Genomic DNA, 21,857 nt, shown 5'->3' on the forward strand with positions numbered 1-21,857 from the left:
GGTCCGAGTACACCCCAGGACTTCTTTGACGCGAACCTCCATAAACAGGGTTACCTCATTCCTTCGAAGTTGGCTTCACCGATGATGTTTTCAGTATGGGGAAAGAAATGTTCGAATAACTTAGTATATTTGTTACGCAAAGTCGGCGTAGTTTGTTTCATCACGCTCAGCTAGCATGCCCGAACAATGACATTCTCAGCAAGTTGGCGAAGCTGCTACTATGTAGATGGTGTGCACTTGATAAAAGGGTCTATTTATTGGATATATTTCCCGCTAAATTTACGGGAGAAATCATGACGCCATGTCAGGTGGGATTGCGGTGTCATGTGACACCATGACCTCACGTAACATCACGGCGTCACCTGACACTATGGTGTCACGAAACACCACGATGGTACATCACGTGACACAACACGTTATGTGACACTGTGACGTTATTTCACACCACGGAGTCACGTGAGATTCTGACGTCACTGGACACCATGACATCCCGTCGCACTGTGTCGTCATGAGACACCATGTCGTCGGATGACACTGCAACGTGTCCTTTAAATAGAAGGAATTCTCACCCTATAGATAGCTGGCAGGTTCTTCATATCTTGCTGGAACAATGTCCATCCACTCTTTTCGGGAGCCGAGATTGTTTGCTTGTGGACAAGAACTTTCGACAGGTCCTTAACCCAGATATCGATCTTTGCATCACCTTCAGGTAGGAAAAGGGAATAAAAAATGAAACACGTTTACAATTCTCTGTAATGCCGAATTAGAGCGGAGCTCTTGAGGAGGAGGGAGAGGGGAGGGCACGGAGAGGAAGGTATGCCCTCCTCCTCCTCCGTACCCTCTCCTCCCTCATCCCCTCCTCTTCCTTGCTCCTCTGCTCCTCGTCTTCCCCTACTTTCCTCCTCCTTCCTCCCCTCCTCCTTCTCCTCCCCTTTTCTTCTCCTCTTCCTCCTCCATTCTCCCTTGTCTTCCCCTCCCCTCCTCCTCCTCTGTACACTCTCCTCTTTTTCCTGCTTACCCTCCCATCCACCTCCTCCGCACCCTCCCCTCGTCCTCCCCCATACCCTCCCCTCCTCCCAGTTTCCCCGCTAAATTTACCTGAAAATTGACGGCACGTGACCTCAACAGCAATTCAATTAAGTTCGAACTAATGTTCTCCACTGAAAGTCATATTCATTCACGGTTAACAAAACTAGATCTACTCACATCAGTACAGCTACTCTGGCAGAGCATAAGGGACACTTGAATTCATTTTCAAAAAGTGGCGCCCTCAGCTTGGAGTGTCCAAGGAGTAGCGCGATTAATGTTTCATGACATTCTAACCGCATTTATTTGCAGCGCAAGGCTCAACTTCGAATCTAAAAAGCTGTTAAAACTGGCCCTTACTCTAAAGAAAGGATCACTGAACTGTGCTCAGAAAGCCAGGAACGTTGATCTCAACATCTCAACGATGTGAATTAAACGCAATATTGCATATTGCCGCGCGCAGGGGTCACGGACTTGTAGAAAGTTCTCGTTCACTCTTGCTGCGGACATAACTATCGTTCATCCCTGTTTTTGTTGTTCTAGAAAGTGCTTGTTCATTCTCGCCCCGAGCGCGCTACGCTCGAACCTTCTCCGCCGAATCTTCGAGATACTGACTCACTCTAGATAAAAGGCCGCCCGCGACCTTGTCGAGTCAGTCTCGCCCCAGCGCTCGATTCTGCTGACACGCCGACTTCGACGCCCGCGACGCTCTGCTTTCTTCTGTTTCCTTCTTTATTTTTGGCACAAGTTCGCCACATTAAACGTTTATTTATTTCTGTTTATTTCTTGTTTATTGGTCACGACTCACCACCCGTGACATTTTGGTGGAGGTGCGGGGTACCGCATGCCCGTACAGCGTTCCCCTCCCAGGACCCGCAGTGCAAGCCCGACTCCAAGCTCGCTGAGAAGACCACTCAGCGCGGAACCTGAAACTCGGACCAGCCGCCGCACCAAGGGAGAGGATCCGGAGTACGGTTTGCTCCTGGATAAACCCAAGCCGAAGAAGACGACGATGGACAACCAGTCGCAGGCCCCCGCCGCTCCTGCCGTCGTCTACCTACCCGTCGCTCCTCGGACACCGGCTCCGTTCCACGGCGAACTCCACGAAGACGTTGAAGATTGGGTCGACCAATTCGAACGCGTCGCCCGCCACAATAGCTGGACCAACGAGCAACGGCTGCAAAACGTGTATTTCTCGCTCGAGGGGACTGCCAGAAGCTGGTACGAAAATCACGAGTCTTCATTGACATCCTGGGACATTTTCAAGAGCCAGCTGAAGGCGACATTTGTCAACCAGCACCGCCGAGAGAGAGCCGAAGACTTACTGCGTACCAGGACTCAAGGCCCCAACGAGAGCATCACCGGCTTCGTGGAGGATGTTCTCCGCCTAAGCGCCCGCGCCGATCCTCAGGCTACCGAGGAGAAGAAGCTGCACCACCTGATGAGGGGTGTGAAAAGCGAGATTTTCGGCGGTCTCATCCGGAATCCCCCAACAACAGTCGACGAGTTCATCACGGAGGCGACAAATATGGAACGGGCCTTGCTAGCCCGCGCCAGACACTACCAACGACACCCTGGCGTAAATACTCTAGCGACATCTGGATCCGACCTGGGCACCACCCTCCCCGACATCCGTGACCTTATCCGTGAAGCCGTCCGGGAGGAGTTGAAGAAGTTGCTACCTGCTGCCACAAGCCTGGATACGCCCTCAGTCGCCGAGATTGTCCGGGAAGAACTTCAGCAGGCGCTGCAGCCAGAAGTTCTCGCCAGCGCCGCTCCTGAACCACCGAAGCTGAGCTACGCCGCAGCTACCCGGCGACCACCGCCCCCTGCTCACCCGTATACGGCGCCACCTCGACGTGAACCTCTAGCGCCGCAGTATTCACGACGCCATGAAGATCGGGCGTACGTCCGCCCAGAACAAGCTGCTCCACGAAAGACCGACGTGTGGAGGACGGCCGATCGACGCCCGTTGTGCTACCACTGCGGGGAGGCCGACCATATCTACCGTCGTTGTCCCTACCGGCAAATGGGCCTGCGTGGGTTCCACCCGAACGACCCACGCCCGAGGTACGGCGAACGCCCTCACGACATCGAGGAGTACCTCCGACGTTCCCCCTCCCCAGTGTCGTCTCTCCGCCGTGAAGCCCGCTCCCCATCGCCACGACGTTCAGCCTCCCCAGCGCCACGATCCCGCCGAGAGAGCCTGTCTCCCCTGCGTCGTCGGGAAAACTGAGTGAGGCAACGCCTGGAGGTGACGTTGCCGAAAACGACGGAAGCAAACAGCCTCCGAGAACGCCGGAGCGCTCCCACTCTCTCGACGCCCCGCATTGTACCGACGCGCCTGCAACGGTGTCCAACAACCTAAACGTTGTTATCGATGGCCAAAACGCATCGGCACTCGTTGACACCGGGGCAGACTACTCAGTATTGAGTGGGAGGCTCTCTCGCCACCTTCGAAAAGTCACGACGCCGTGGGATGGACCGCAGATACGAACCGCCGGAGGACACCTCATCACGCCTGTCGGAAGGTGCACCGCTCGCGTCGAAATTCACGGCGAGACGTGTCCTGTGAAATTCGTCATTCTACAAGACTGTTCCAGAGACGTCATTCTCGGCATGGACTTTTTGTGTGAATACGGCGCCGTCATCGACCTTGGAGAAAACAGATTGACGCTGCGGACACCTGTTCCGCCTTCAGAGAAACTCCAAACTGCGTCAGCCGCCGTCCGAGTCGCTGCCGACCACGTGAATCTGCCGCCGCGATCTAGTGTTGTCGTACCTGTCGTGACCGATGCAGCAACCCGTAGCGAAGTTCTTCTGGAAGGTAACCTCCAGTTGCTCCTGGGAAGAGGAATAGGCGTCGCACGAGGAGTAGCTGAACTTCAGGATGGCCGCACTGTGGTCCTCGTGACGAACTTCCGGAATGAAACGCAACACCTCACGAAAGGTGCAGCCGTTGGCCACGTCGAGGATCTCCGAAACTCCGCCGAAATCGCCGCCATTACTGATGAATCCTCGCCACCTCAGCAAGACGGTACGTCGCCAGCGCAACTCGACATCGACCCTAAACTTCCGGACCCAAAACGACGGCAGCTGATTAACCTCCTCGCCGAATACCGTGACTGCTTTGCGACGTCGTCGAAGGTACGCCAAACAGCCGTTGCGAAGCACCGCATCATTACCGAGGACGACGCGCGCCCTGTGCATCGATCACCGTACAGAGTCTCCGTTAAAGAAAGGGAGGTGATCCAGGAGCAAGTTCAAGAGATGCTGAACGACGACATAATCCAGCCATCAAGCAGTCCGTGGGCCTCTCCAGTCGTACTGGTTAAGAAGAAGGACGGAACGCTTCGGTTCTGCGTGGACTACCGGCAGCTGAACGCGGTGACGAAGAAAGACGTCTACCCACTCCCCCGAATCGACGACACGTTAGACCGGCTGCGCCACTCTCGATACTTCTCATCGATGGACCTGAAGAGCGGCTACTGGCAGATCGAAGTCGACGAACGGGACCGAGAGAAGACAGCTTTCGTCACGCCGGATGGGCTGTACGAGTTCAAGGTAATGCCCTTCGGACTATGTACGGCGCCAGCAACTTTCCAGCGTGTTATGGACACCGTACTGGCAGGACTGAAGTGGCAGAGCTGTCTGGTCTACCTCGATGACGTCGTGGTGTTTTCCAGCGACTTCGACGAGCACTTGCGACGACTCCGAGCTGTTCTTCAAGCCATACGGACCGCTGGACTCACCCTCAAGCCGTCAAAGTGTCGGTTCGCCTATGACGAACTGAAGTTTCTAGGTCACGTGGTTAGCAACGAAGGCGTGCGCCCAGACCCTGAGAAGACTCGCGCCGTCGCGTCCTTTCCAGTGCCGACAGACAAAAAGGCCGTGCGAAGATTCCTTGGACTTTGCGCCTACTATCGTCGCTTCGTTCGGGATTTCGCACGGATTTCCGCACCGCTCACAAACCTCACGAAGGACGCCGAGAGGTTCGAATGGGCCGAGGAACAGCAGCAGGCATTCGACGAGCTGAAGCGACGACTCCAGACGCCTCCGGTTCTTGGACATTTCGATCAGGATGCGGACACCGAGATTCACACTGACGCAAGTAACGCAGGACTTGGCGCGGTACTAGTTCAAGTACAAGAAGGCACCGAACGAGTCATCGCCTACGCAAGTCGGACACTGTCCAAGGCAGAGAGAAATTACTCCACGACTGAGAAAGAATGCCTTGCGGTCGTCTGGGCAATCACGAAGTTTCGTCCGTACTTGTACGGAAGCCCGTTCCGCGTAGTCACGGACCACCACTCGCTCTGCTGGCTTGCGAACCTCAAGGACCCGTCAGGACGCCTCGCTCGATGGAGCCTCCGGCTACAAGAGTTCATCATGACTGTGGTTTACAAGTCAGGACACAAGCACAGCGACGCTGACTGCCTGTCCAGAGCCCCTGTCGAAACACCTTCCGGCAGCAGCGACGACGATGATGACGAGTGCTTTCTAGGGGCAGTGAACACCGATGACATGGCACGACGTCAACGAGACGATCCGGAGCTGCGAGCCTTAATCGAGCACCTGGAAGGGCGCGGCGGTACCGTACCCCGTGTTTTCTCACGAACCGTGCCGACCTTCACCATTCGACAAGGTGTACTCTACAAAGAGAACTTCGGGAACAACTCGCCGTGGCTGCTGGTAATACCGACCGACCTTCGAGGGGAGATCTTTCAAGCATGTCACGACGACCCGACGTCCGGACATCTTGGATACAGCCGGACACTGGCCCGTATTCGTGAAAAGTATTACTGGCCCAAGCTCCCCAAGACCGTCCACCTGTACACACGATCATGCCACGAGTGCCAGCGACGCAAGAAACCTCCGACGAGGCCGGCCGGACTCCTGCAGCCTATTTCTCCTCCAACTGCACCCTTCCAGCAGATCGGAATGGATCTACTTGGTCCTTTTCCGCCTTCGACGTCGGGGAACCGCTGGATCATCGTCGCCACAGATTATCTCACGCGGTACGCCGAAACGAAAGCTCTTCCTTCGGGGACTGCTGTGGAAGTTGCCAAGTTTTTCATTGAGTCCATCGTCCTCCGGCACGGCGCTCCAGAGGTCCTGATTACAGATCGCGGATCATCGTTCATGGCACAACTGACCCAAGAAATCTTCCGACTCAGTCACACCAGCCATCGTCGTACAACTGCGTACCACCCGCAGACCAACGGGCTGACGGAGCGACTCAACAAGACAATCGCCGATATGATCTCTATGTACGTCGACGTAGAGCACAAGACGTGGGACGAGGTGCTGCCCTACGTCACGTTCGCCTACAATACGGCGGTCCAAGAGACCACTGGATTCACCCCTTTCCAGCTGGTACATGGTCGGAAGGTAACGACCATGCTGGACGCCATGCTGCCCCATGAGCCATCTCACAACGAGAGCGACGACGCCCAGGCGGTTGCTCAACGCGCCGAAGAAGTTCGCCAGCTCGCCCGACTCCTGATTCAAGACCAGCAACGCGTCGACGCCGGCCGCTACAACCTTCGTCGCAGGGACGTCCAATTCCAGCCCGGAGATAGGGTGTGGGTATGGACGCCCATCCGTCGCCGCGGCCTCAGTGAGAAATTGCTGAAACGATACTTTGGACCCTACAAAGTGCTTCGTCGCCTCGGTGATCTTAACTACGAAGTCCTCCCCGACGGAACGCGCCCATCTGCAAGACGTCAGCCGCGACCCGAGGTGGTGCACGTCGTCCGGCTGAAGCCGTATTACGAACGATAGAACTTTCCACTCTCGTCGACGGGTGAACTGTGAACTGCGGCTCGCGATTCTGCTGCCTTTTGGTTTTGGATTTGTTTTTGTTTGTTGTTTTTCGTTTTGTGCTGCATCGGGACGATGCACTTTCTAAAGGGGGGGATAATGCCGCGCGCAGGGGTCACGGACTTGTAGAAAGTTCTCGTTCACTCTTGCTGCGGACATAACTATCGTTCATCCCTGTTTTTGTTGTTCTAGAAAGTGCTTGTTCATTCTCGCCCCGAGCGCGCTACGCTCGAACCTTCTCCGCCGAATCTTCGAGATACTGACTCACTCTAGATAAAAGGCCGCCCGCGACCTTGTCGAGTCAGTCTCGCCCCAGCGCTCGATTCTGCTGACACGCCGACTTCGACGCCCGCGACGCTCTGCTTTCTTCTGTTTCCTTCTTTATTTTTGGCACAAGTTCGCCACATTAAACGTTTATTTATTTCTGTTTATTTCTTGTTTATTGGTCACGACTCACCACCCGTTTAGATAATCTCATTTCAATGCCACAGGAAAAAAAGAGATAGTTATGTACATCGTTGGTACCCTTTAATTTAGGGAATTCTGCTAGGACCGCGATGACCGTTCCCTTCACCATCCAGCCTTTATAGTAAATTAAGGCTGGATGGCACGGATATGTTACGTGCCTCTCTTAGGACAACCACATATTTATGTACACACGTTGCAGAAGATATTCGACGTTGAAGGAACCGACCAGCTCCATCAGTTGACTGTCCGTTCTAGCCTTTGTTGTCTTTCATCTGGTGGCTCGTGCAACAAATCACGCGGTGTCAAAGCGCACTCCTTTTCTTTTAAGGGGTATCCACACGAAGGAGAACTCCGCGGACGGATGTCGTGACGTCAGCAACCCGGAAAACTCCGTCCCCGGCTCCGCCGCGTGCACCTGCGGAGCTTTCGTGCTTACAGCACGAAGCCTCCGCGCCTCCGCCACGGAGGAGAACGGGAGAACGGCGCTGCGAGGCGTCAAAAAGGGATGACGTATATCTCACGTGATGCGCGCTCCGCGGAGGAAAGGAGCGGATTTCTCCTTCGTGTGGATACCCCATTAACAGCGCAGTGTAGGTCAGGGGCTGCAATGTAATATGTGTCGTACGGGTTCCACTGATCCCTACTAGAGGGTGCTGCATCAATACCACCTTACCACCTGGAGGAAAAGGCCTGCGCATGACATCATCATTAGCGGAACCACCCCAAGCGGCAAACACGCCCAAGTTCGACGAGAGCGATACGCGCTGGTAGCGATGCTGACGGAATCTAGGCTTCACTGCGTGGATCCACTTGTGATGACGTGTGTTTGTGTGCGGGGAAGGGGGGAGGGGGGAGGGGGGTCGATGAAGGAAAGGAGGTCGGACGTCAGCTGATTTTTTAAGTGTACTCAGTTGGTCCATGGTCTTCTGTGTTTTTGAGGGGGTTTAAGAATCCACCCTAGCATTGAAGCTCGAGAATTCGGCATTTGAAGTGGGTCATGCACACTGAACCAACTAGAATCTCAAAAAGTATATGGAGCAAACGGTTTTCAGGAAGGTTTCTCGGGTTTGCAGGTGCTGTTTTTGCGCAATGCACATGCTCTCTTAAGATATCCAGAAAAAAAATCCAGCGCCTTGGACTGTGTTCGAAGGAACGCTGGGAATGGACAGATAGCTTGTCAAACGCTCACTTCCGGGACAAGCCGCCTACTTCCGGGACAAGCCGCCTACTTCCGGTGGCTTCATACTTGGTGGCTCACTACACCATTCAGCATATAGAGAAGATTCGTGAGGTTTCTTTTAAGCAGGGCTACAACACTCAAAATTTATAGCGACAATTGTCATCGCAGAAAAATGCACGAATTGTTTGTCTTTTGAAACTGTAATACTAAACAGATATTTTCCGTTACATAAAATATGAACGACCAACAAAACACCTTCCATACTCTTCTACTCTTCCAATGCCATAACAATAAAATGATCTACGATACGACAAAAACATTAGGTAATATTGAAAATGGCAGATCAATGTGTTGGATTACATATCACAACGTGTACTCACTTCCTTGGGCCATTTGGTAGAACATACGGAAACAAGCATCAGGTCCATAGCTGAGCAGTTCACTATCTAGGTAGCCATTTTGAAGCACGGATAGATCTTGAGAGTCAAGGAGCAAATAGATTCCTGCAAAATATAATAAGATTTTGTTTCATGGAAACTTTGAGAACGTTAACTCTAAGCAATATTGACTGGATTCGAATTGTGAAAGACAATACCAAATAACATAAGCTTTAATAAAAAAAAAAACAAAAAAAAAAAACGGTCGTGTACAATTGCGAAAACTAGCACTTCCCTGTATTTTAAGGAGTGAGAGAGAAGAGTATTGCGAGATGCGAGTAAGTTAGTGCGTACTTTGGGAAAGTTTGACATAAATCCATTACATCTCGACCAGTTCATGATGCGGAAGGTAATTTCCACGTACAACAACGCGCAGCCTCCTACAGAAATTATGTATGCCAGTAGACGACGCAGCCACGAAGCGAACCGCACACTTCCCATTAGGACTGTACGTGTCAATATCGGGAAAGAATTTCTCCCATCTTTGTTTTTAACAGGCTTAACAAATACGAAGTCGTCTGTAATCGCAACCCCTATCGTCAAACTCCGCGTCCAGTCGCGAAATAAGTATCTACGTGTAAAAATAATATGTTTATGTTGCTTCAGAAATTTATATTTGTGTAGCCGGCTTGAAACGAGAGGACCCACGAATAAATAGGTTTCAGAAACGTCCAGTGGTCAGAATCCTCACCTTCCAGAGTGTTGAGAGTGTGGTCGACAGAGGGACCCCCAGGGGTCATGGTGGCGCCACTGTTGCGGTACCACTGCATTGCACCGCTGTGGCTCGCAGAGTTCCCCCAGTTGCAGAAGTCTTCCTCGAACTGGCAGCTTCCGGCAGGAGGGCAGGATTCCTGGTGGATTTGAATGTCGTCCACGGCAACTGCCGTATCGTGATCGCCGGATGTGGTTCCCGTGAATGCAACCTTTGGTAAGAAAAGAAGGGTGTTAAACATGAAGATGGTAATTTGAATTTGTTCGGTCATAGTCGCCTCTATAGGGGCAAAGCCAGTGCTTTCGGCGCAAGAGCAATGAACAACCAGGTTGCCGTAAAAGGGAGAGGAGGAGCGGCAGACGAGAGGGAATCATCTTGAACGCAGCGTCACACTACAGTCATGAAGCGAACAAATCCCCTCTAATTTTTGCATTTGCGAAAACAACGAGAAAAAAATGGTTGGCTCTTTTTTTATCTGGTTCTTAGTGGGGTATGTTGATGTGTTGAGGGGCTGGGAAAAGAGGGTTAAATTATTGTTTTTTTTTTAAATTATTATTGTCGGTCCTGAGTAAGTTAACTGTGCCTCAACTCTTGTGCATGTGCCCAAAACATTTCTCCAAGAGGTACACTTTGCTTTATGTTGTATTGAATACTCTAAATCCACCCTGTATCAGCAATTCTGAGCTAACAGTAAAAATCAAAAACAAAAAACGTAATAAATAAAAGAAAACTTGAAAAAAAAAAAAACTTTTTGTAGCGTGAGCTACACTGGCCGAGGTTGAGCAGTTTCGCGTGGCTCGCATAATGAGCCGTGCTCCGTGCTGCGCATGCGCGAGGAGCAGTGACGTCACACGGCACACAGCTGGCGTGCCGGAGCCGCCGCCGCCGCGCCCGCCTCGCCGGTCTGCGCATTCCAGAGGAGTGATGTCATAGCCGCGGCAGACGCACTGGCGCTGCCGCGTGCCCAGCTGTGCGCCTCCGTTGCGCAGTAGCCAAGTGTGACGCTCTACCGGAGCCGCTTGATAGCGCCTCTCACTTTGTGCGCATAAGCTCACGCTCCGTATATCCTGGCATGCATACCAATGCTAAGCCACCACAATTTTTGTTTTTTTATAGGCAGCGAAACATTAGATGAGAGTTTAAGAAAGTACCCACAGATCTCCGAGGGCACCACCGGCATTATATCAACTTCCTGTCATGTTCTCTTGCTCCGTCTCTTCCAGTTTTGGCGGCCCGTTCAGGCATCGTGGTACGCTCGGTCTATTTCACAATTGACTTGTTGATGCTTTTTTGCGTATAACTGTTTCGAAGGCTGTTATAATTGCAATCGCCGAATAAACGCAATCAATAAAACTAACAAGGAAGAGACTGAACATAAAGTAGGGTTAATTTTACATTATTTTTGTAAATGCACTCATTTATTGAGTTGCAGTTATTAAATGTTGGAAGGTTTTGTAAGGGAGTCTTGGCTGCATGTGGTGTAACAGTACGCCCGTCGCTGCGCATCTGCCTAATTTTGAAGAGCTCATAGTAATATATATTGGCCAACATGAACATTCCTTATGCTCAAATTTAAGGTGTACAATGTGTTCCTAGCCCGTATCAGTGGGAGTAAATTGAACTGAACGATGACCAGGGCCCGTTTGCTCGAAGCACTAACTGCGGCTAAAGTTAGCCGCAGTACCTAGGAGAAGGATTTTGAAATCACGTGACTGGGCTCGGTAGGGATGCGGGCAAACATGGCGGCGCCCCGGTGAGTGAGCGCCGCTCGCTTTGGAAATATGTCGTTGTAGCTGCAATATCGGGCGCGTTAGTCAGCAACGAATAGTGCGGAGGCTTTCGCTTTGCTTCAAAGCATGGGCAATGACATCGCCGCATTTTTTAGATAGCTTCGATTCTGGGCATTCCTTAGCCTAAATGAACGCGATAATTGTCGGCATGGCAACGTCTTTGGAAAGCGGATTGCCTTGACTCAATCGGCCACACAAAAGCTGACAGCGTCCCAACAGACTTTCTTCTAAATTATCCGAGCATCGCGAGGAGAACGCTGGAAGTGTAATTCTACGGTCCACGCGCGCTGGCCTTCATCTTATAAAAGATTCGAAGTAAAAAATCATGATAAGCCTTTAACGAACGTGCGTGCAAGGCAAAATTTGTTTTATACTTTTTGCTTTAGAACGGTTACTACTGCAGACGCCAGCACATGCAACGCGTTGAACTACAGTCGTAGCATGCACCTCGGTGCTTGGATAATTTAGAAAAAGGCCTGTTGGGACGCTGTCTGCTTTTGTGTGCTATCAACAATCCGCTTTCCAAAGACGTTGCCCTGCCGACAATTATCGCGTTCATTTAGGCTTAGGAATGCCCAGAATCGAAAAACTATCTAAAAAATGCGGTGATGTCATTGCCCATGCTTTGCGGTTTAAGTGAGGTAAAGCAAAGCGAAAGCCTCCTGCACCATTCGTTGCTGACTAACGCGCACGATATTTCAGCTACAACGACATATCAGTTTCAAAGCGAGCGGCGCTCGCTCACTGGGGCACCGCCATGTTTCCCCGCATCCCTACCGAGCCAGTCACGTGATTGAAAAAAATCCCTCTCCTAGGTACTGCGGCTAACTTTAGCCGCGGTTAGCGCTTGGAGCAAACGGGCCCAGGTGGCTAAGTTTCATTGGTGTGAACTTATTCTACGTGGTAATATTGTACATCCGTGTGAACTTATTCTACATGGTAATATTGTACATCCGTGTGGCAAGAACTTGATACCTGTCGTTAGGGTCAACGAATGAAAAGGAAAAAGACGAAGTGATGTTGGATCTAACGAATAGCGTCGGAGGAAAATGATGTCAGCATCAAGCGTTGTTTCCTGTGCATCGTTCTTTTCTGGAGCTAGGTTGGCAGGCCTCACCACGAGTAGCCGCGGAGAAGGTTCGCAAAGGGTTAAGAAAGTTCCCTTCTTTATTCGGATAAACTTGCTCTATATTCCCATAGCATGTATATAAAGCTATTTACTTCCTAGCAGCAACTGATTTTGATCTCAACATCGTCGAATTCATCGAAAATCCGCAGAGCCTCACGAAGAAAGGACCACAGCTATCAAAATTTATTAATGCGAAGGTAACGATAATTAGTTTTTGGAAGTAACAATAACGATATTTCGTTACATTTGGAGGACGGTAACGAATCTCAGTAACACGTAATATTTTGACGAACAAACGTCTGTCGTCCGTCCCTGTGCTTATTCTTTCAGAAAAATGTAACGCTATTTCGTTACTTGTTTTCGGTAACGTGCCCTAGGCGAAAATCAGTCCACTTCCAGCTGGATTATGGAACTGTAAATGAGGTGGTCCAGCTGGATTCCAGCTGGATCCAGCTGGGTCCAGCTGGAACCCAGCTGGACCGCCTCCTCCGTTCGCATTTCCTTCGTACCCGATAGTACAGGAGAGAGATGGCTCACCGCGAGAGGTCCCTGGTGTCCCAGCAGGTCGACGGATCCGGAGAGCCACGTCATGGAAGGCACTTGAGAGGCCAGGACGCTCCAGATGGGTTCCTCGCGCTGAAAGTCTGTCACGCGGCTGACGTTCAGCTGTTCCCCGTCTCCGCCGGACAGGTAGTACCAGAACTTGACGCAGCGTCCAGCAGACGGCGGGACGCGCACTTCGGGGCTCACCAGGCGACCGTAAGACTTTGCCAGGCGAGCATATTTACCTGGGGTAGAGGCGCAGTTTCAACCTGTGTGCTTCGTCTACAAAAAGGGGGATGTTTCGTTTTTCTACAAGAAACGAATTGCAACAAAAAAATTCCTATGTCCTTTGTCCAATAAATACAATAGAACAAATACAAACTATATCAATTGTATAAGGTCCATCGAACGGTCACTATGTTTCTTACGGAGTAAGAAAAAACAGACAAATTGCCACCTGGACATTGAAGATTAAGACTTGTACCAAATGTGAACTTAGGTGATAGAGTAAAGTAGCAATTTGAGCTAATTGGTGATCCAACATGGCAGAACGGCGCACAGAGCACGGAGGAAGGCAAAATACGGGTAGAACGAAAGAGCGCTGACTTCTGAGTGATCTACTTTGAAAGAGGAGAAAAAAATGTTTCAGAAATTAACCCCACGTGAAAGCTAAGAAAAAGAGAAAAAAAATAAAGAAAATAATATATGCTAGGTATGGTTGATTTCAGCGAAAATATGAAGGGAAAACAAATCCCTAGAAAGACAAAAAAAAAGAAAAATAAAGAAATGGTATAACAGCACCAAAGGAAAAAAAAAAACAAAAACAAAAAAAACGCCCGGTAGTAGTCTTGGTGAGACAGTTTATTTGCATAAACTGTCACATAATTCGAAACAAGAAGCCAACAGGTATGATGCTCCAGTAGTGCTCACTGAGCCCCCAAAGATTAGCTAAGTTCTGTGCAAAGGTGGGCTCCGTATTTGACAGCTGGTCACGAACCTCATGCCAGAAGAAACGCAAGAACAAGTTTGTTTCATGCAGAGAAAGGGTAGTTTATAAGATCCCCTTAACGTGTGGCGGTTTCTATTTAAGGCACACTGAAAGACGCATCATTCACGCCACAGTAGGAGGGCACCGGCTTGCCCTGTCTGTCCTCCGAGTGCGCACCGATCTTTTGTGACACAACTATTCTCGGGAAATACCAAGATCGGACTACTCAAGAGATCTTTGAGGCCTTTCAAACGAAAAGTTAGGCTAGAAATGGGTGAGGCATTCCCCTCTGAAGCTGAGTACGAAGGAGCTGGCCTTCTTAGCAAACGCCAACGACGAGTGATTTTGGCCGGCCTGGTGTCAACAAATTGCCTTTTTAGTAATCGTCTCCCCTTCTTTCATCATTTTATCTTTGCTTTTCTACTTTCCTTTTTCCTTTCTAAAGCTTCGTCTTCCATTCCTATGCTTGCTGAAATGAATCATACCTAGCCTATATTATCTTTCTTTTCATTTTTCTTTCCTCCTTTGCTTTCACGTGGAGTAAATTTCTGAGGCCTCTTTTTTCTCCACTTTCAAAATAAATCAGTTGGGACTCAGTGCTCTTTCATTCTACCTGTCATCTTTTTTTCCTCTGTGTAGTACGTTCTTTTTACCATTAGCTGGCGAATTTTTCCTTGTACAATCTTAAGGCGTAACTCTGTTCCTGTAAAAAGAGACAAGCTCGTTAAATTCAAGGGCGGTCGTACTCGGAGACGACCGAGATAACGATAAATGACTTATGTCCCCATCTTCCGTCAAGCGCAGTGAGCAGACGACGCAATTACCCACAAAAAGGGTATTGACTGCTCCGACCGTAGAATACAAAAATAAGCCTTGTAGTTTCTGGAACAAGGCATAGGCTTCTATTTAGACAGCCGCTGTGCGAATATTCACTTAGCAATATCTACAACGTATCAGTGACTGCACATCCGAGAGTTCTAGTTGGAGAAATGTATAAACGTTGGCTAGATAGTAGGACATATTTAAAAAAATACAGGACATCGTGACTGAGACGATGAGCTAGGAGCCCGGACACGGAAAATGCCGTGCCTGTGGAAAGTATCTTTCCTCCAGAGGTGTGCAATGTTTCCACCTTTTTTGTTGTCGCTATTTTGGCGTGAAAGCGATAAATCGCGCTGTTAAACGTTTTATAAGCAAAGATTAGAGGACGATGTCACTGCGAACGAAACCAGAGGCACGAGCGAAGCGAAGCAAGAAAGGCGATGGATTCACAAGGTAAGGATGCATGGAGCACCCAGGTACGACCGTTTCGCCGGGCTGTAATGCATCTATTTTTCCCGTGTATATTGAGCATACAAGTTTGCTCTAGATTTAAACGACAACTATACTCTGTTTCACCTTATGATGTACCGCAGGAAAGGCTACAAACGCGAGCTCCTTACTCTACGGCACATCTTGGCGGCACAAGCTCTCGTGCATTAAGGCCAGCTGCCAACGCTCTGAGCTCGCACTTCTAGCCTTCGCTGCGGTACGACATAAGGTGAAACGGAGTATAGAAGTTACTTCATGTCCTGTCTAAGTAGCAAGGATTGTTCGAAATCATATCTCAAAAAATAATGTGAGATTAATCTTCTCTTAAGCCTCTTAAGGGCTGTCCAAAAAAAAAAAAAAAAGTCAAACACGAAAAAAAAAAAAAAAAAAAGACGCGCTTCTTTTTTGAAGTGCCAAAGTTTAGGCGAGCTTTCACGTTTTCAGTGAGAATATCAACTGCGCAAAGACCACAGATTTCCACCTCGCCTCCTCGCTGTCGTCTTTTATTTTATTTTCGTGGAGTTTGGGGAGTGACAATTACAGGGGAAGTCTTGGCGACGGCCAGCAGAGCGTTTGAGTGGCTGTCCATATTCACGTGACATGCACGCTCCAAGCCTCTGGCCAAGGACGCAAACAAAAAGTAGCTTTCACAAAAAACAACAATAACAACAACAATAATTTTGAAAGCGCACCGAAAATGGGGGAAAACTTTACTTTCTCAACAGTAAATGCCGTACATTTTATCTGATGTGTCCTCTTTAAACAGCCCTTTATAATTAAGTAATTCCAGAGTGAAGAAGGGCTTTTCATTGAAGATAATAAAAATAATGATAAAACACTAACGATTATGTCAAATACTATAGAAAGTTTATTTAAAATCCTTATAAATTTTCAAGTCAGGAGTTACCCAAATTTGTATTAAAAATACTAAAATTGGTAATTTTTCTAGCGTTCTAAAATCCTCTCTTCAGAAAACTTTATATACCATCAATAAAAGGGTGCCTATCGTTTGATCTAGGCTCAAAATATGGGTTCTGGAATTAGAACCCGTTGTTCTGCTGGCGTGATCAATTCTGTTTATTCTCACATCTGCGGCAGCTGAGTACTGGAAATCAGTGTGAATATATCGAATGCAACCATATTGATACATTAATTTATAGGAATTTTGTGATTCAATTTGGGGTCATGGGAGACAAGGCATGTTCCCCTTTCCCCCAAAATTACGTACCTGAACCTGTTTCTGTTGTGTGATCAGTACTTGGTTTCGGGATCGTGTTTCCCCTGTTGATTTCCCAGTCGTGTAGGGTCCAGCCGCACAAGTTGTATTCAAAGTCGCACACCACTAGTTCAGAAAGAGAGATAATGGTCATTAAAACTTGAAAGGCAATGCATAATGGACGCTGTCCGAAATTCAGTGCAATCCAGTGGCTCCAATAGCAGTTTAAATTTGCCATACAATGGCAGTAATAAACATAGAGTATTTTATTGGGTGCCACTACTTTTAAAGGTCAATGCAGGACGACAATATGTCCTGCAAAGAACTATTTTTATGTGAAAGCATTAACTGTCCCACGGAGTGAAGCCGGCGTTGTCTGCAGTCGGCAGCCAAGTTCCCAATGGCTGAGCGCATCGGCACCTAAAGTCCCATTGACCAAAAGCAGAGAAACGCAGATGCTTCGTCACGGAAGCCGGCGGGGCGCTCAAGGTCAAAGCCGACGTGCCTCAGAAATAAAACAGAAAGAAAAGCACAGCAACGCGGATGAATCGTCACGGAAACCGTGGAGCCGGCGGTTGTGCCACGCCTGCGCAGTGGGGTAGCGTGATGTCACCGCTGGAGCGCCGTGTGAAAAAGAAAAACGTGGCGCGCTGCTTGTAGGAATGCACTGCGTGTAGGAATGCTTTCGCATTCCTACACGTAAGCAGTCTTAATTATCATTCTTTAATTTTCTCTGGAGCTCTGAGTTTCTAAGGCAAAAAATAATACACAACGGGTCAAAAAAAAGCACCAACGCACATAGACGGCTTCATAAAATTATGCACATCAAGGGGCTTTTGCGCCGTTTGCGTGCCCCTTAATATATTGTCTGGAACCGAGTTATAATTGAACGCTTACGTAACTCTTATATTCATTTACTACGTCGTATGGCACTAATGTCCCGAATATAAAGGCAGCACATACTCCGCTTAAAGGGGTAGTGAAACGAAATTTTAGCGCCGATCTTGTTGCATAAATATGGGCTAGGGACAGGCACCACCTTGGAAAAATATAAATATCGCGCTGTAAAACACAGGAGAACTAATTTTAAACATAATTAAACGATTTCAAATTCTCATCTGGTGGATGGGGGGAAGTTCTCGTGACATCACTTGTGGCATAGGAGCAGCGCCGTTCTGCGGCTATACGGCGTGCCGGCAGAATTCGCCTAGGCCTGAACACGTTTGCAAAGCCTTGGCGGAGAAAGCCAAAGCGCAGTTGGCCACAGTGAGCTCGTTCTCGTTGTTGCACGACGCGACCCGAGCATGCTTCTGGCACTGCCGGTATTAGTTCCTGCGAGTCGCGAGCTGTGAGCCGACGTTAAAAAGGATATGTTTGAACTACGAGGGTGTCAGCAAGAGCCACGCAAATACCTGTTCACACTCGGAGCGGACACGCGCGTTTGATCGAAGTGCTGGATTCGCCCTGTTAGACCGCGTTTTGGTAAGCGCTTCTGGACCGATCTTTTACGATTGCAACTCGATACTGACATGACACTCGGCAAAGAAAGGTTAGACCGACATCGCGTAGCTCCCACGAACTGCTATAGCTCGACAGTGACGTAGCGTCGTGTCAGAATAAAAATGGCATACTAATAACAGAGTGTACATACCGAGTTGCGAAGGTAATCCGCATGGCGTTTATTTGAGCTCTATATCACACAAAACAAGGAGATAGAATCAATGAGAGTCCCTTTTCGACGACAGCGTTCGTCACCGCTGTCTCGGAAAACAAGGAGATCGAGATGACAAGGGGAAAATATTGACCTCTGAAATTTAGTTCAGGGATCAAACTACTCATCCGGGAAGGGTCCACAAGGGTCGCGCGGGCATATTCCATTCAGCAGGCCAGCCGGTCATGGACAGACGGTCTTGGCCAAGGACCGCCGGAGCAACGGTGCGCCGAGTCGATGTTGCTGCTAGGCCTACTACATTCTGCCGAGCTCGCTCGGTCGGCAGAATCGTGGCCGTTGTAGCTCTTCTCGTGTGTTTGTGGATCCTGCGTTCTCGATCGTCGTGGTCTGTTTTAAGTACTCCTTCCTTTTTCCTTGCTGGTTGAAGTCGGGACGCACGAGAAGAGCACGTAGAAAAATAAATGTCTGTTGGTGGCCGCTACCAAGTAACTGAGCGACGCTGTCGGCCTTGTTGATTTGATGGTAAAAAGTGCGTAAGACAGCTTCGGAGCTGTCGTAGGATTCTGTCGTAACCTGCGCAAAAGTTACGACAATTCCGTTTCGAGAGTACGGGTTTTCTCTCAAATTTGTCGTACGCACTTTTTTCGTCATGAGTTCGTTTTGAGAATTCGGCCTCAGAGCTGGTTTTGTCAGTGCTGCCGTGGTTGCAGACTTGCCGTGTTGCAGCGTGCGTGCAGCCCTTGCACATCTCAAACGGCCACGTTGTCACAGGTCGTAAATCGTCGACGCGCCACCAAGTGGCAACGCTCGTAACCACAACATCCACGCCGTAGCCTTTCCCGTCGGGCACAAGTGACGTCACGAATGCGCCCAATATCCCAAGACGCATCGCGCTCTCCGATTGCCGATTTTTGAGCGCGCGCCTAATCGGGCCCCTTAGGCAGAAAAATATAGCCATCCGTTCAAAATACAAACGCGCGATTATGATTTATGAATATCATTGATCATATTGAACCTATTTCTGACCATAATAGGTGTATTTCAAGTTTCGCTTCAGTATCCCTTTAAGGGCGTCTTCAACGTCTCCCTTTATCAACAACCAGAAAGGTGCCATTAGTATGGCACAGATAACATTCCTCAGATCACCGTAGAAATCAAAGTCGTGAGATTGAATTTCAGAAAGGTTCTTCTGTATGTCGAGTGCTGTCAGGATTCAGTAATATGAAATGGCACAAACGACTTTGCGAAGGAATAACATTGTTCTATGAATTTCATCAATTCGTAGAAATGGATGTAGGCTAATCAGACTGAGAAATTGGGGAGACAGAATTCGCAGCGTGTTTGAGCTGCGCTAGGTTTGCTCTCCTTTTGGTCACATGATCGTTTACGTCAGCCAATGGGAGTGAGATTCCAGTAGCAAAAAGACATCTGCTGCGTGAGTAGCGCTATTAAATTCCACCGAAGTTCGAAATGCACTAAGCCAACGAAATGATCTAAATTTGGGAGGCCAGGTAGGTGTTGCTTAATAGGCCCTATCATTGCGTAGCGCTGCCTGCGACGTGACATACGTTGAAATAAAGCTGAGGAACAGCGATGTCTCCCTTGATGCACTGTGAAGCTTATTTATCTACTTACGATTATATTGAAAGTACGTGTTAACTTGACATGCCCCGATAAACACGACAAAAACTGAGTAACCATAGCCCTAACAATGAACAGGGTTCAGTCATACCTTTGTTCTTGCACTCTCCACCCCTAACGTCGATGTGATCCACTGCAATAACCGCAGGTGTGGATCCAGGTAGAACAGCCTCCAGCACAAACTAAAGAAAAAAAAATCGTCAATTCAGCCCCGCTGCTCTCGTTTAAACTTCATGACGCCAGACGTGTCTGCACTTACGTGCTGCCACGTCTGGCGTGTGTCAGCACTTACTTTTTTTTGTAACTTAGAGAGTTATGGAACACATAGTATTTACTGAGGATAACAAGCATTAAATTGCAAAACATTCGGCCTCTGAAGTGTGTTTATGTTCTTGTTAAGCCAAACTATCGTCTCTTATTGAATGGACCATAGTTGCGTGGAATATGTTGCCAAAAATGCTGTTCATAGTGCGAAAATCTAAACATTTGTTGGAAATTTGAGAGTTACATCCTTCTGAAAATATTTTGCAACCAATGAACTTGATCTTTTTGACGTGATATATTATTTTGTAGTTTGTTGTATTACTGTTCCTAATGGTTTTTATTTTGTTAAGCCTTTCTGCGTCGTACTTTTCTTTTTGTTCTCAGATAAACCTACGTATTCGTAAATAAATTAAACAAAAATGTGATATAGATGAAATGCTTGAGATAGCGAAGAGATTCAGAGGACTTTTTTATAAACTGAAATCCCGGCTGGTTAAACGTGAAAAAAAAGTCATAAACTTGGAAACTTTCATAAAGAGTAAGGTGAAGGCGTTTAACCTGCTGCGTTTAACCTGGAAATTGTTTACAGCAGCCATGTTTGAATGAACTAAGATTGATTGGATTCTAAGAAGTCTGGTGAGTGTGAGTACAAATTGTGATAACATTTTGCACGAATATATTTGTATGAACAGAGGGTATAATCCGTTTCCTTCTTTCTGTGTAGTGGTACCCGGAGTTTGGAGATGGAGTGCTAAGATCCTCGTGGAAAACTTCTAGAAAGGCGGAATTCAAGATGTTTGCAAAATCATTCCATGGAATAGGCTCACCAGAACCAAACAGAAATATTAACTTTTTCTCAATGTGACTCATTAATTTTTAAAACTGAGGCCGGCTACTTAGAAATGAAGTGCAAGTGTGCATTTGTTGTATCAAGATAGGCAAATTTCGGATACGCTTTTTAGACTTTGTTGGAACATTGGTATTTTTTTTTGCGCGTCTGACAGTCTTTGCAATGTGGTATTAAACCAAGGAGGCATGGAGAAAACTGAAATATTTCGAAAGAGCATGCTATTGATGATTTTTTTATTAGGTGACTACGATCTGTTACTTGATCAGTTTTTGTTAGTAAGGCGCATTATAAGGGCATTGACTAGTGTTTTCCTGGGCGAAGTGTTAACCCTCGTGCATTTCTTAATCACTTATTTTTTAGTGTCAAGAAAGGAATCGTCAAAGTTCCGGAAGAAAATTATTTATCTTGTAACTTGAAAATAGCTCTAACATCCATCTAAAGGGGATTTGCTTAGGATGAGAAAACGAACAGATCTAAAAAGGGATGGATAAAATATATGTTGAAATAACACTGTGAAGAATATGATCATAACAAGTACGCAAGATGATATGATGAAGTGATCGTGAGAAGCACGCAAGGCGATATTATGAATAAAACGCTGGATTATTTTGTCACTTTACACCGTCTTTAATTCTCGTTAGATCGACTTCAGCTACTAACGAGATTCGGATAGAATAGTTTTCGAGGTTTCAAAATCGTATATTGATGGGCGTCTGGCATCTTGGTCAATCTTGGTGATGGGCGTCTGGCATCCCTTTCATCTTGGTCGAATAATCCCGACGGCAGTCGAGAAATCAACTAAATCAA

General features: G+C 48.1%; 1 protein-coding gene across 1 annotated transcript in view; it reads right to left on the bottom strand.

The window, feature by feature from the left end:
- The window catches only part of LOC8032364 (MAM and LDL-receptor class A domain-containing protein 1), a 235,723-nt gene that overhangs the window by 20,362 nt on the left and 193,504 nt on the right, over positions 1–21,857 (bottom strand). The window contains exons 50-55 of the mRNA XM_040206373.3: positions 20,028–20,118; positions 16,636–16,749; positions 13,103–13,353; positions 9,626–9,857; positions 8,878–9,000; positions 570–703 (exon numbers count right to left, since the gene is read on the bottom strand). Coding sequence (XP_040062307.2) covers positions 570–703; positions 8,878–9,000; positions 9,626–9,857; positions 13,103–13,353; positions 16,636–16,749; positions 20,028–20,118 — 945 coding nt within the window. The remainder of the gene's footprint in view (positions 1–569; positions 704–8,877; positions 9,001–9,625; positions 9,858–13,102; positions 13,354–16,635; positions 16,750–20,027; positions 20,119–21,857) is intronic.

This window comes from Ixodes scapularis, unplaced genomic scaffold, assembly GCF_016920785.2.
Source record: "Ixodes scapularis isolate PalLabHiFi unplaced genomic scaffold, ASM1692078v2 PGA_scaffold6__148_contigs__length_123643588, whole genome shotgun sequence".
NCBI classification, from domain to species: Eukaryota; Metazoa; Arthropoda; class Arachnida; order Ixodida; family Ixodidae; genus Ixodes; species Ixodes scapularis.